The sequence below is a fragment of the Rhinoderma darwinii genome, chromosome 9 (genome assembly GCF_050947455.1).
Source record: "Rhinoderma darwinii isolate aRhiDar2 chromosome 9, aRhiDar2.hap1, whole genome shotgun sequence".
In the NCBI taxonomy this organism is placed as follows: domain Eukaryota; kingdom Metazoa; phylum Chordata; class Amphibia; order Anura; family Rhinodermatidae; genus Rhinoderma; species Rhinoderma darwinii.
In genome coordinates, this window is record NC_134695.1 from 61567449 (window position 1) to 61582040 (window position 14592).

Below are 14592 nucleotides of genomic sequence, written 5' to 3' on the forward strand. Positions count from 1 at the left end.
CCTCTGTTATTCCTCCTGGAACTGTTTGAAGAAATCGACAACTGGGTGTTACCATTCCCCTTTTTAATAGGGTGTTTCCCTACAGTGCTGATATTGGCAGATTCTGTAGGGACACATCCTAATGACAAAGGGAATGGTAACACCCAGTTTTCAATGAATGAATACATTTCCAGGAGGAATCATTTTTGGTGCCATCGTTTTCTTGTTTTTTTAAGTCAAAGTCAGGAGTGAATCCGAACGGAAGGAAAAATATAAGGCCATGTTCAGACATGTTTGGAAACCGCACCAAAAATCCACAGCGATTTACGATGTGGTACAAGTGGACTTACCCTTAGGGCTTGTCCATACAGAACGGAATTGCTGCAGAAAGTTTAAGTCTTTTGGGTGTGTTTTTTCAAGGGCTGCGTGATGGTGATATTTCTTCTTCCTGTGATGTAATTTTTACCCGACCTCCCCCGTAAGAAATTCGGCAGCAAATTACACAGTACATTGTCCACAGCAATAATTGACATGCTGCGGAAATAAAATTACGCACCGCAGGTGAATTTCTGGACGGAATTTTTCTGCAGCGTGTAGATGACATTTGTTAAATCTCACCCACTTTGAAGCTACTATATTCTGCTGTGGATTTTCGGTCCGCAATTCCAGATGGAAAATACACAGCAAGCCCTTACATATCCTAGAACTACTTCTTTAGGCTAGATTCACACTAACATTGCAAACCTCGGACGTGAAAAACTGCAGTTTTTCACGTCCGAGATGCATCCGTGCTGTACCCCTGTACTAGAGTCAATGGAGGGATGCGTGAAGCGCAAAAAAATAGGACATGTCCTATTTTTTCACTGACCCTTTTCATGCTCCGTTGAAATAACGGCCATGTGAACGGCCCCATTGAATCACATAGGTCCGTGTGACGGCCGTTGTTTCAATGGCCATCACGCGGACGTATTTAACGCTGATGTGAATAAGGCCTTAGGCTGCCTTCACACATAATGGATTAACATCTCACAACAGGATAGGGCACGCTGTTTTGTAGCAGAACTCTTTGAACGGGAAAAATTTAGGTTTTCGGAAAAAACCTACAGAGAATGGCAAACGTGAAGTGAATGAGTCTATTCATTATTACAATGTAGCTTCTAACTCAAAGTCAGGAAAATGTAACAGTAAAAAGAATCGTGAGAGAATTACAGATCATGTATGTACAGGCGAGGCTGATGAAATAATGGCAGGTGGGCAACCAAACTTACGTTTGCTTTGCACCCCACGAGGATGATGCATTATTTCTGGTTTTTCATGGAGAATGTTAACAGAAGGGCAGATATACAGTGTCATAAAGAAAAGTTGTGCAAAAAAAAACCCCACAGAAGTATAGGAACAGATGAGCTCAGACGGTCTTCTGATATAAGGCAGCGTGGGGGGCGAGCACAGGACTGAATTCCACTTTACAGTAACAGCTTGTGCCAGTTCCACAATGCTCTGTTTATGAATAGATGTGTACATACCCCATGTGCCTCACTAATCTGTCCAACCACCCCCCATAACTAGCCATACGGGGATATTTTGCATTCCGGATCTATGCTATGGAGTGAACGAGGACCTGTCCGCTATCCTGACATGTCTTTTTCAATAAATACTTGTTAACAAAAAACGGTCTTAATTAAAAATCTCCTACAGTTTTGTGTCTACAGCTCCTATGCAGATGCATATGTTTCCATGGTTACAGACTACAAACAAACCCTGTGTAGTCTAAGCCTATCATATTGCCTTTCATCAGTCCCCTATTAGCTATGTACATAAGATAAATTGAGCAAAATGTAGGAGACAGGGAGAAGATGTGGGACTGCAGGATCAGACTACACAGGCTTTGTTTGGTAGACTGTGATCATAGAGACAAATAAGTCTGCACAGGAGCTGTAGACAGACAATGGTAGGACATTTTTGATCAAGATTATTTGTTTCTTTCATTTTCTATTGTAGGCATTGGAACAATATAAAAATTTCTTTTAGGGTGAAATGTTCTTTACCACAGAGTTGCAAAAGTCTGCCCTTTAAAGGGACACTAAGGGATGACTGTCAAGAAGTTCAGAAAAGTCCCTGCCCCCCATTTATGATCACTACCAGTTCTTATATATCTATATATCTCTCTCTCTATATATATATATATATATATATATATATATATATATATATATATATATATATATATATATATATATATATATATATATACACACACACACACACATCACCAGAGGGAAGTACTGAGTTGTAGACGAGACTCAATCGGTAACGAAAGGGAACTAGAAGGATTTCTTGTTGTCACACCTGTTCTCCTAAAAATACAAAAAAGGCAAAGACCGTCTACGTACAAAGTAAACAAAGTTATTCCGACCCTCATGTGTCACTTTGAAGAAACAGGAAGCGCTGTGACAAACGGAACAATAGAAGCCATTGGAGAGACTGATTCACGAGGCTTTATGAGTGATCACTGAACAAAAACAAATGATATGATTCTTACACATCTAAACCGACGGATCGAAAGCGATATTCATAATTGCCAACATTTCAGCACCAAATCCCATCCCATAAAGCAGCAGTCCCCAACCTGTGGATCAGCAATCTATCATGCAAGTGCAGCTTATTGGTATTTGTAGTTCAGCAACAGCTGGTGAGAGATCACTGTCTTCAAGTCAACACTCGATCTTAGGGTATGTTCACACAGGGCGGAAACACTGCGTAAAAGTACACAGCGTATCCGCCCTGGATGCCGCAGGGAATTCCGGCTGAAAAACCGCACCAAATTGTGGTGACATTTTTCAGCCACAATGTTCGTTGCGGAAAACTGCACGTGTAAAAAGAATGGCGACGCGTCCCTCTGACGTCCTGCAGCAATCACATGGGATGAAACGTCATCCCTGGAGGCCGGGCTGGACTCAGTAGTATAGAGATCTGGGTAAGAATGAGATTTTTTTTCTGACTTGCGATCTTTGCAGCGGAATCGCAGCTATTCCGCCGCAAAAATTGCCAAATCTGCTGTTTATTGCAGGTTTTACATCCCCATTGAAAACCTGCAACAGAAAACCAGCGATTCCGCAACATAAATTGACATGCTGCAGATTAACAAAAACGCAAAAGTTTTTTTGCCTTTTTTGTAACACAACGTGTGGATGAGATTTGTTCTCTAGGACCCCCAGCGATCAGCTGAAGACTGTGGGGGAAACCTGCAGCACCAACACGGAAAAAAAGTAAAGGGGTATTCCGGTATTATAATATTGATGGCCTATCCTTAGGATTCGCCATAATATCTGATCAGTGGGGGTCCTACTCCTGACACCCCTGAGTGAAGAGGCTAGAATGCTCCACTGGGTACCGTGTCACCTTCATAGTTTATCAGGCGCAGCGCTGTATATTTGGTTATGGCTGTGACTGGTACTACAGCTTATTCCAGTAAATGCTGTGACCCCATCAGTTAGCTGATCGGCAGGGGTGCCGAGAGTCAGACCCCCACTGATGTCATATAGATGGCCTATCCTAAGGATGCATTTTGCTGCCCTCAGTGAGAGTCCTACACAGCACCCATTGACATCAATGGACTTCCAGGGTCCCCCCGAAAAGAAAAACGCTCTTTGGAGAAGCTATCCACTCCCGGCTGACGGAGGAAGGTCTTTACCAATGGAGCCCACCTTTGTTAACTCAGATTTCTCTAAAAGGGCATTTGAAAACTGGTTTTCTAAGCCCGACAATTGCTCTTGTGTTTTTGTGTTCAATTTTTCTTAGTCAGGGATAGGAAATCACCAATGACCACAGCGTTACCTAAATTCTCAGGACCCAACCAAAAAACGAATCATAGCTCAGTTTCCTAGACTCCGATGGATGTGATGTGAGGGGGTGTGGGGCATTGGGGTTAACTGCAGTTACACCTGAATTTCTAATTTTTCAACTGATGTTAGTATTTTAAGGGGTTATTCTCAACTCGGCACTTTCTGTAACTCCCATACAAGAGAATGGAGATGTGCACGGCCACCTCCCCATTCATTCTGCGCCTGGATGCATCAGCCGGATCACAAGGCGGGACAAGGGTCGTGTGACCTCTGTTCTGGAAAAAAGGTGCAGATCCAAAAGCTAGGACTCGTATTTATCAGACATTTATGGCATATCCTGTGGATTTAGGGTCTTTTTACACTGGCCAATTTTGGCCGTAAAAACGAGTGCCGATCAACGAGACAGCTCAGTGATCGGCGGTCGTTTGCTCCTTTCACAAGGACGAGCGATCATTACTACGATCGCTCGTCCCCCATGCATTTCTATCACGTCGGCAGCACATCTCCCTTTTTACACAGGGAGATGTCCTGCCGACAACGATAATAATTTGTACTGCATAAACGATACGATGACCCGGTGTCTGCCTGATAATCTTCCAGTGTAAAACCCCCTTTAGGGGACAGCTATTTATGCAATTCTCTATACAAAAATATCACTACAAGCAAGAGACACTAAAGGTCCTTTCACACAGGCCAATTATCGGGCAAACGAGCGTTTGGTTTCCGATATTTGCCCTGTGTAGACAGGGCAACGATCAGCTAATGAAAGCGCAAACGCTCGTTCATCGGCTGATTGTATAGTTTTAAATGCCTTAAATATTATCGTTGTCGGCAGCACATCCCCCTGTGTAAACAGGGAGACGCACTGCTGACATAATAATGTATGGGGACGAGCGATCGGGGTAACGAGCGCACGTCCTCATACATAGCTCCTTCTGACAGGAGGAAATTAGTTGATCAACGCTCGTTCACACGGCCCACGTCGGGCCGTGTAAAAGTACCTTTACTATGATAATCTTCAGGGAATTTCCCAGTTCAATCTTCCAGGCCATGGCAGCCAAATTGATGGAAGGATCAGGTGATTGCACAAAGATTTTCCAACAAGTCAGAAAATCTTAGTGCAACGTTGAGCATTTCAGATTGTCGAAGATGCCCGCCCCAACTTCTCACCTGATCTCAACCCCCTGGAGGACCCAGCCTATCCAAGCATTAAACAGTCTGTTGATTTGAATAGGCATCGTGTAATTCTTAATTTCCCCTGTGGAGGCGCTGCAGTAGAACATAACGCTTTCAGATAAGGTACCCTCGTGGGTCTCAGTAGTGGTGTACCCTGTGATCAATTTATTTTCAGGAGACTCTTCTACTGAAAAGGGATTATAAAAGTGGACAAACTCATTTAACGCACTGCAATTATCGCGCCTTTTGATCGCAGTGCAAGATAGTTTGTTATGGCCGCTAGCCTTAACCTATAGGGGGTACATAAAATCATGTTTGATTTTATGCGCCCACAATAGAATAACAATAGGAGTAATAACATGCGACCTACTGAGATTGTTAAAGAGGAATACAATTCGTAGACATTTATGGCATATCCATAAATATCTGATAGATACGGGTCCCAATCACTTGCCGTGCCCGGCTGATTTCCATTTTAGAGATAGGTGCGGGTCTCAGAGGTGGGACCCGCATCTGACATTTATGACATATCCTGTGGAGCAAAGTGTATCAGAAAGTTGCATAACTTCATTATACCGATACATTTATTGGAAACATACAAGAGATGCAGAATGATTAAATAGCAAAAATATTTAAAAAGTGGTATTCCAGCACCTCATCACTTATGTGGGGGATAAGAGAATCCCACCGATTCCTATAAGAGGGCACCGCAGTCTCCCACAACTCCCCATCCGAACAACCGTGGTGGGAAGGAGTTGCATGTACGCTGCCACTCCATTACAACCCTATGGTCGGACCCCCACCAATATTACATGTCACCTATCCAAAGTACCATCACCTCACCTGCGTCTGAAGAAGCGGAGCCCACTGAAGGTCTTGACGCTGTGTCTTCGGCTGACAACACCTCTGTCAGATTCGGGGGTCCTTTCCGAGCCACTGGAGGCTGCTGAGCTGGTGTTTGCAAACTCTGCTTCTCCGTCCATCCCTGCCACCCCCCAAAATCCAGGAAGCTTAGGGCTTCCTCAAGCCATGCTCCCAAGGTAATTCATTGACAACTACTCTCTCGCGCCTGTATATATTACTGTAGGAGGTGCGACTATTCTTACTCGGGGCACCAAGCATTGCAATGACTATGCAAACATCACTGTCAATGTATTCAAATTTTGCATATATAGCTAAATATAGATATATACACCCACCCAGGATTCTACAAACAGTATAAAAATAACATCGCTCAACCCTATAGTAATACCAGAATGACAACCTCCATCATTCACAATACACTACATAGTCCCTGCACAAGACGATTTGCAAAACTAGCACTTCACGGAAAAACTTGACAGGGAATTGCGTAAGTATGTGCACCCCTAATGACAATACTCCATGCAAAAATCGACACGACCGCTATATCTTACCAGGCTATTCCTAAGATCGCGCTAGTTTAATACTTGCAGGCGATGCCTTTTGCAAGCAAACAGGAGATTGCACGTCTACGCTTTGTATTTCGCAAACGCCAAAGCAACAATACACTCTGCAAAGCTACACAAACCGCAACGACAATATGTCACAAGTCACTACATAGATACATCTTCATTTTCTATCGCAAACAAACACTTGATGCAAGAACTCGGCAGGAGATTGCACAAGTCTAAGCGCCTCATTAGCACATCCTATTGACAAAGTAACAACACCCTGGTGCACAAATGCACAACTGATGCCACAGCAAAGACACAAAACTAACAGCCCATCAATAACAATAATATGACACAAGACTACACACTCTCACCTGTTGCAAAGCATAGCTACACATGTGTCTGCCCTGTAGAAAGCCCACAAAGCTCATACCCAATGCCCACACTATACAAGGAGCAGCTTTTCCTTCCTGGCACACATACACAGGCTTCCTGGCTGTGGCTGTCACTTCCCAGCTCACAATAACAGGACTCTTCCTTACCAGGAAGTGTCTACAGAGTACTGTGTCCTGTCAGGACCCCACACATTGGTGTCTGCGCTACTGCCTGCTCCGATGTGGCCAAATACAGGGTCATGTGGAGACACCTGTTGGCGTCTTGAGATACTGCACATGCAGTCAGCAGCAACATGTGTATATGAAGTTGTGGGCATCGTGAAAGCTTCTCACACAAAACAGGCAAGAAGTATGTACAGAAATGCACTGCGGAAGATATATCAAAACTTGTGCAAAGGAAAAGTAGAGTAGTTGCCCATGGCAACCAATCGGGTTGCTGCTTTCATTTTCCAAAAGACCTCTGAAAAATGAAAGGGTGGATCTGATTGGTTGTCATGGGCAACTACTCCACTTTTCTTTTGCACCCGTTTTGATAAATCGACTCCTTAATGTGTATTACAAATATTGTGAGGGAGATTTTCCAAAACTGGTGCAAAGGAAAAATGTAACATTTGCACATAGCGACCAATCAGGTTACAGCTCTGAACAATGACAGCTGGAAGCTGATAGGTTGCTATAGGCAACTGCTCCACTTTTCCTTTGCACCATTTTTAATAAATATCCTCCTTTATATGCAGCACCAACAAACTAAAGGCCTCAAAAATACGCTGCTAAAAAAAAACTATACAATGTAATCCAGTAAGAAAAATATTCCGGAAATCAGACAGATTTCTTGCGTTGCAGAATATTTTTTCCATCGGATAGTTACGTCTTCCACAACATATTGTTACGCTGCGGAAATACGAGGCAAATTCACAACGTGTGACTGCACCCTCTACACACAGCGTTTTGGGGTAAAACGCCACTTTTTGTGACGTTTTTCATGGAGTTTTTACAACAATTGTGGCAGCAAATAAAACCTTGTGGCCAGATGTCAGCAGGAAGTCGATGGTGAAATGTGGAGTGCACTACAAACAATGCTGTTGTTGTTTTTTGTGGCGGTTTTTTCTCTTGAGTATTTTGGCTCAATGGCCGTTTTTTGTTTTTTCATTTATAGCCGTTTTTCCTCAATAAACCTCATTATTATTTTTTTGCCTGATTTGAGAAACGCATGTGTCAGGGTTTCTTTGGGTAAAACGCCACCTTTTTGTGGTGTTTTTTCTGGCGTTTTTTGTGACAAAAGGCACTGTGGCCGGATGCTTGAAGTCAATAGGGAATTGGTAAACACACTACTAACAATGGTTTTTTTATTTTGTCTTGTGTTATTTCAAAATTGTAACAAGCCTGGCTGTGGCATTTTTTCCCGAATTAGTGGCGTTTTTTCTCCCGTAGAACTCCATAGGTTTTTGTTGCCTATTCAAAAAAACGCAGGTGTCAATGTGTGTGGCTTTTTTGTGGCGTTTTTTTTTTTTAGAAAAGTCGTGTGTTGCTAAGAGGAATCATTGCATCACATGATCTTTGAATCACATTTGCAGTGTGAAAAATACCACATAAAAAAACGCAGGTAGTAAAACACACTATTTGCAAAAAACGCTACCAAAAACGGCATTATAGACACATGTATTATTTTACTAAAAAAAAAAAAAAAGTTTTTAGAAATGTGTTTCTTTGAGGCCAAAAAAAAACGCAACAAAAAAAGTGTGCGAAGGAATTCTAATCGATTGATTTTGTAGAACTGCGGGAGTCCGGGTCTTGCAGCCATATAGAGATGATTAAATGCCGCCATATTTTGGTTGCAGCCTTAGGCCTGGTTTACACGAGCGTGTGCGTTTTTCGCACGCAAAAAATGCGGAGTTTTGCGTGCACAAAAGGCACTTAACAGCTCCGTGTGTCATCACCATATGATGCGCGGCTGCGTGATTTTCGCGCAGCCGCCATCATTATGACACTCCGTTTGGATGTTTGTAAACAGAAAAGCACGTGGTGCTTTTCTGTTTTCATTCATCCTTTTCAGTGCTGTTGCGCGAATCACGCGAGTCCCACGGAAGTGCTTCCGTGCGACATGCGTGGTTTTCACGCACCCATTGACTTCAATGGGTGCGTGATGCGCGAACAATGCACAAATATAGGACATGTCGTGAGTTTTTTGCAACGGACTCACGTTGCACAAAGCTCACGGGCTGTTTGAACTGCCCCATAGACTAACATAGGTCCGTACAACACGTGTGAAAATCACGCGCATTGCACGGACGTAATACACGTTCGTGTAAACAAGCCCTAAGGCTGGGTTCACACGTACATTTTTGTTAGAATTTTAGCATGCATTTTTTTGTTTTAGTAGAGCAAACTTAGCTATTAGAAGCCTGTGAAGGATATTTATCAAAACTGGTGCAAAGGAAAAGTGGAGCAGTTGCCCATAGCAACCAATCAGATTTCTCCTCTCATTGTTCATGTCCTTTTTTAAATGAAAGCTGCAACCTGTTTGGTTGCTATTGAAAACTACTTCTCTTGTCCTTTGTACCCGTTCTGATAAATCTCCCCCTTTGAGTTTGGTTCACTTAAACTGCAAAGGGTCTTATGGGCATAATACGGACAGTAAAATGCTTCTGCATCACGGCTGTTTGAATGAAGCCTACAGGGGATACCTAATGATCAGAGGAAGTTTGACAAGCACGTTTTTGATCAATTTGCCCGTGTTCTGGTGTAATAGCATTGAAAAAAGATGGCTTTTACGCTGGACATTATATCACAACATTTTTGTAATTTTCAGATGTGGGAGACAGCATGACGGAGGTGGCCACAGCAGAAGATGGCGCTGAGACTAGAAGATTCATTGCTCGACCCTAGGAGGTGAAAGGTAAGAGCGCTTACATCTTAGCTCCTAGGTAGCCCAAAGGCAACTTGGGTGGTCTTAGGGTATGTGTACACGACCTCTTTTCAGGCGTAATGGAGGCGTTTTACGCCTCGAATTACGCCTGAAAAGACGGCTCCAATACGTCGGCAAACATCTGCCCATTGCTTTCAATGGGTTTGCCGATGTACTGTGCCGACGACTTGTCATTTTATGCGTCGCTGTCAAAAGACGGCGCGTAAAATTACGGCCACGTCAAAGACGTGCAGGACACTTCTTGGGACGTAATTGGAGCCGTTTTCCTTGACTCCAATGAAAACCAGCTCCAATTACGTCCGTAAAAGACGCCGCGAAAAACGCGTGCACTTGTAAAAACGTCTGAAATTCAGGAGCAGTTTTCTCCTGAAAACAGCTTCATAATTTCAGACGTATTTGGCGTTGTCGTGTGAACATACCCTAAATGCAAACTCACCTCTTAGGCTTGGTTCACACCTGCGTTATGACATTCCATTGTTCTGCTCTGTCAGAGGAGCAGAACAAGGGAATAACGGAAGCAGCGTTTCTGTTACACAACGGACACCACCGGCAGCCGACGGAACCCATTAACTTCAATGTGTTCCATCGGCTTGCCATCGTGGTGTCTGTGGTTTTACCGGACTCAATAGTGCAGTATGCTGCGTTACTGTCTCTGGTAATCCCTGCCGGATCTGCGACGGAGGCCCCTGACGGAACCTCCAATGCAGATGTGAATGAAGCCTTAGTAAACAGGCAGAGTGACAAGTCTTAGACACACTTACACCCCCGGTTAACAAGTGACTGGGCACACCATCAACTACCCTGAGGTCTATCCTCTGTAGCTGGCAAGCAAGGCTATAATCCATCACTGGGACTTTAAAAACCAGCACTCAGCTTTTCTGAGAACCATCACCCAGCTTTCCTGAGAACTATCACCCAGCTTTCCTGAGAACTAGTTGCCTTTCTGAATTACAGTCCATTGGCATGCACAATCAGAAAAAACGCTAATGGACAAATTTAAGATTTATTAAAGGGAACCTATCAACAGTTTTGAGGCCTCATAACTGCTGCCAGAGTGATATAGTGGAGGGCATTTTAAACGTAGCCTTTTTTGTTGGTCAGCAGAGTGCCAATCTCTGCTCGAGAAATGTCTCTAGCAGCCAATCAGGAGCCCACTAAAGCCGTAACTCAGAGCAGAGGGGCGGGGCTTGCAGTGTGTACCGCCTCAGCGGCACTTGCGATCGGTGCGACGGGGGAAATTAAACATTATTTTCTTGGTAGGTTAAAATGCCCTCCGTCTCCCATTTATCGCTCTGTCAGGAGTTTTGAAGTCTCAAAACTGCTGACAGGTTCCCTTTAAGCAAAATATGTCAGAATTCCTTCACAAATTGCGCCAAGAAATAGAGTACATAGTGTGGGCAAAATTATTATGTTTTCTGCTGGTTCTTTTACTGACCTAGAAAAAAGGGTTAATTCAAGAGCACTCATTCAATGTGGCAAACGTATTAAAAATTTCCGACATTTTTTTTTTGTGTGAAATACAGGACCAGCTTTATGCATTAAGTTTTTACTGTCTAACAGAAGAACTGGCCTTGTCACAGTAAATCACGGTAACGCGCCATTATTCCTCACTTTGTCAGACATAGGGAATAATCTGAGTGACATGATATTACCGGAACATTGCATGCAATTTCAATATAATCCTATGTTGGGATTTTTCAAACACCCTATTGGTCCCTGCAAATGCTGCAAATAGCGTCTCTCGCTCTGGACCCACTACACGGACAGTCCATTGTTTTCGGTGGGCATCATATAATACTACATTTCCCTTGAAGTGGCGCTTAGATCAACTGAACACATGCTGATGGATTACTCCGCAGATTACAGATGATCGCTGGGGTTTCCAGCAGTAGAACAACCTGTGATAAGCTTATTTTCGAGGGACTCTTCTGACAAAAAAGGGACTGTAAAAGACTAGACAAGTCCATTGAAGGGGTTGTCCAGGATTAGAAACACATGGCAGGCTTTCTTCCAAAAACAGTGCCACCCCTGTCCACAGGTCGTTTTTGGTATTGCAACTCAGTTCCATTGAAGTAAATGGGGTTATCGTGCAATACCACACACAACCTGTGGACAGGTGTGGTGTTGTTTATGAAAGCCATGAGTTTCTAATCATTAAGAGCCATTTAAGTGTATTATGAGAATTTTCCATCCAAAACGTAACATTGGTCCTATGTTGGTAAAGCAGACGGTTAGAGCAGCGGCCAAAGTTTAGTAATTATGTTTGATTTACTTCTAGAGATATTGCCATTTTTCTGTTGTGTTGAAGTGGTAATTTTTGCAGAAGTGTGAAGTGCAGCCATATTGGTTGTCACTTTGGAATTAGCTTCTCGGATGATAAACCTATCATTCTGTCAGCACGTTCAATCAATACCATAGTTACAGTTTTACCATCAGCTTCTGGGAAGCTTACTTAAAGATGACAAATTCTGTAACTTCTTACCAAAGAGAGGAACTATAGACTTCCGTGCATCGTTCTACAAAAACAACAATCAATTTTGCATCTATATTATGGGGGGGAATCATTTTTTAACCTTTCTATGCCAGTGTAATGGGGTAGAAAAGTCGCAAAAGGACCAAAAGTCACAATTTGTGGCCTAACACATTTATTATAATTTATTCCAGAAAACGAGCGTAACCTATAGTGGAAAGGTTAGGAGCTGGTGTAGATTTCACTTTGTGGGGCGTAGAAAAGTAGAGGCCTGTGCTGGGCCCCGTACCTTGCCCCCCCCCCCCCTCGATCGTTCTACCCCCAGCAGAGCATTAAATAGCAAAAAGAAAATGAATAAAAAACAAAAACACAAAAAATGAATGATTACCTCGCCGCTCATGCAACGTTCTGACTCCGGGCAGCGTCAGGGGGAACGGTTGGTGCATGGCCGCGGTCGTTGTGCCACAATTGTCACATTTCTCCTATTAACATGCCCATTTGGATTTAGATCAATAATAATATGTACTTATATAGCGCCAACATATTCTGCAGCACTTTACAATTCAGAGGGTACATGTGCAGACAATATCAAACATTAAATAGTGACAAAACTAAGTAACAAAATTAATCTTGTCCTCCAAGTCCATTTTGGCAATATAATACTAGATTTCTTTGCAAAAAAATATTAGTACCACTTTGGACACCATAACGGAAACCCTAACGAACCCCAATTTAGTCAATGGGATCCGTCGGGCACTGTTTGTTCCCGTCATGTGACTGATCCGTCATCGCCGTCATGGTTTTTGCTATAACGGAATCCATGGCGGCGTTGTGAACAGAGCTTTAGATGGGAATAACCCTTGAAGGGGGCACAGCTGTGACTTGCATACACTTTTAATGAAGCTTCTGTGGCTTATTTGAACATTGGGGCAAAAAAAAAAAGTTATGTCCCCCATTAGGCCCTACTCCTGCCTTCTTTTCTTTGGGAAATTTTCCATTTTCACATGTTGGAGGGTATACTATCTAGATATGATTAGCACCATTTGGACTGTACCTGTAAAAATTTATATTTTCTTTATGTAGAAAAATTACTTTATAACAAATTACATTAAAAAAAAAGATTTGGTCTAATTTATACACTTCCAGGCAATCAGCCAGAGACACAAATCTCTAATTTTTTCCATTTTAGACCATATTTTGAGAACAAAGGCAAAAAAAAGAAGTTACTTCATTACAAGGTCACGAGCAAACTGATGAGCTCAGAAAGAATGTGTGATGTCTGCTGGAGATAGTCAATAGGAGAACGCCTTATTAGAAATGTAATAAATTGTCCTCAAAACTATCTCGGAGGGACACACACGTTTTTTTATTGCTGTTAGTCCTTTTTGGTCCTGGGTGGGACATGGACTATCAGCAAGTAAGAGTGTACGGTATAAACCATAGAAACAGTGTTAGTGGCTGCATCGGGGACCATGGAGCGGTAAAGTCTTAGCTCAGTTTCGACCAATGCCCATCTTTTATAGGCAGTGTGTACTTGCCCATTTCTACAGTCATTGCAGCATAAGAAAACCGGGGCCCCGGTTCCCCTTCACCCTCTATAGTGATCTTAAACTGTTGCTTATTTTGAAGGTGTCATAGCAGTATAGACACATTAAAGCTACACATGACTTAGCTGTCGGACAACAGCCATCTCCCCCAACCTTCTCACAGACATACATTCTCGAATTGACCAAGCGTGCATGTTTATTTCAATGGGAAGAGGGAGACGAGCTGCTGCCAGACACTTCTGACAGCAGAGCAGAGGTTCGGGCATGTTCTTACTCAACATACCAAAACTTTGTTTCCCCGAACATCAGAAGGCCCCAATACACATCAGATTGACAGCAGGATCCACCATGTGTATGAGCAGCCTTGGCTACATGTAGCATACACATAACAATAATACTGGATGCGTCCCATTAAGGCCCTGTTCACACAGAGTTTTTTGCAGGCAGAAAGATCTGCCTCAAAATTCCATCAGGAATTTTGAGGCAGATTTTGACCTGCCTGCACTCTCTTTGCCGCGTTTTTTGGCTGCGTTTTTCGGCCGCGAACATTGGGCAAAAAGAGAGCGAAAATCAATTTCTCTGCTTCCTTTTGATGTCAATGGGAGGTCAGAGGCGGAAACGCCTAAAGAAAGACCCTGCTTCTTTTTCCCACAATCGTCTTTTTCTGCTCGCGGGAAAAAAAATGCCCCCACCTCCCATTGAAATCAATGGGAGGCGATTTCGGACGTGTTTTTGTGTGGTTTGCCACGTGGTTCCACATCAAAAACCGCGCCAAAAAACTCTGTATGAACTAGGCCTAAAGGTCTATCGGCACCATGCCAACATTAGTCCTTATAATAGACATG

General features: G+C 43.1%; 1 protein-coding gene and 1 long non-coding RNA gene across 4 annotated transcripts in view; one reads left to right on the forward strand and one right to left on the reverse strand.

Annotated features, from left to right (window-relative positions):
* The window catches only part of DGKZ (diacylglycerol kinase zeta), a 149265-nt gene that overhangs the window by 108099 nt on the left and 26574 nt on the right, over positions 1-14592 (reverse strand). The window contains exon 1 of one of the 3 annotated variants that reach the window (XM_075837928.1): positions 5841-6977. The exons of 1 other annotated variant lie outside the window; for it this stretch is intronic. In XM_075837928.1, the coding sequence (XP_075694043.1) occupies positions 5841-5980 (140 nt within the window). In that variant the 5' untranslated portion in view covers positions 5981-6977. Of the gene's footprint in view, positions 1-5840; positions 6978-14592 lie in introns of those variants that run through there. One more of the 3 variants, XM_075837925.1, reaches the window with a different exon arrangement.
* The window catches only part of LOC142660891 (uncharacterized), a 54302-nt gene continuing 46722 nt past the window's right edge, over positions 7013-14592 (forward strand). The window contains exons 1-2 of the long non-coding RNA XR_012850580.1: positions 7013-7153; positions 9614-9700. This is a non-coding gene — a long non-coding RNA (uncharacterized LOC142660891). The remainder of the gene's footprint in view (positions 7154-9613; positions 9701-14592) is intronic.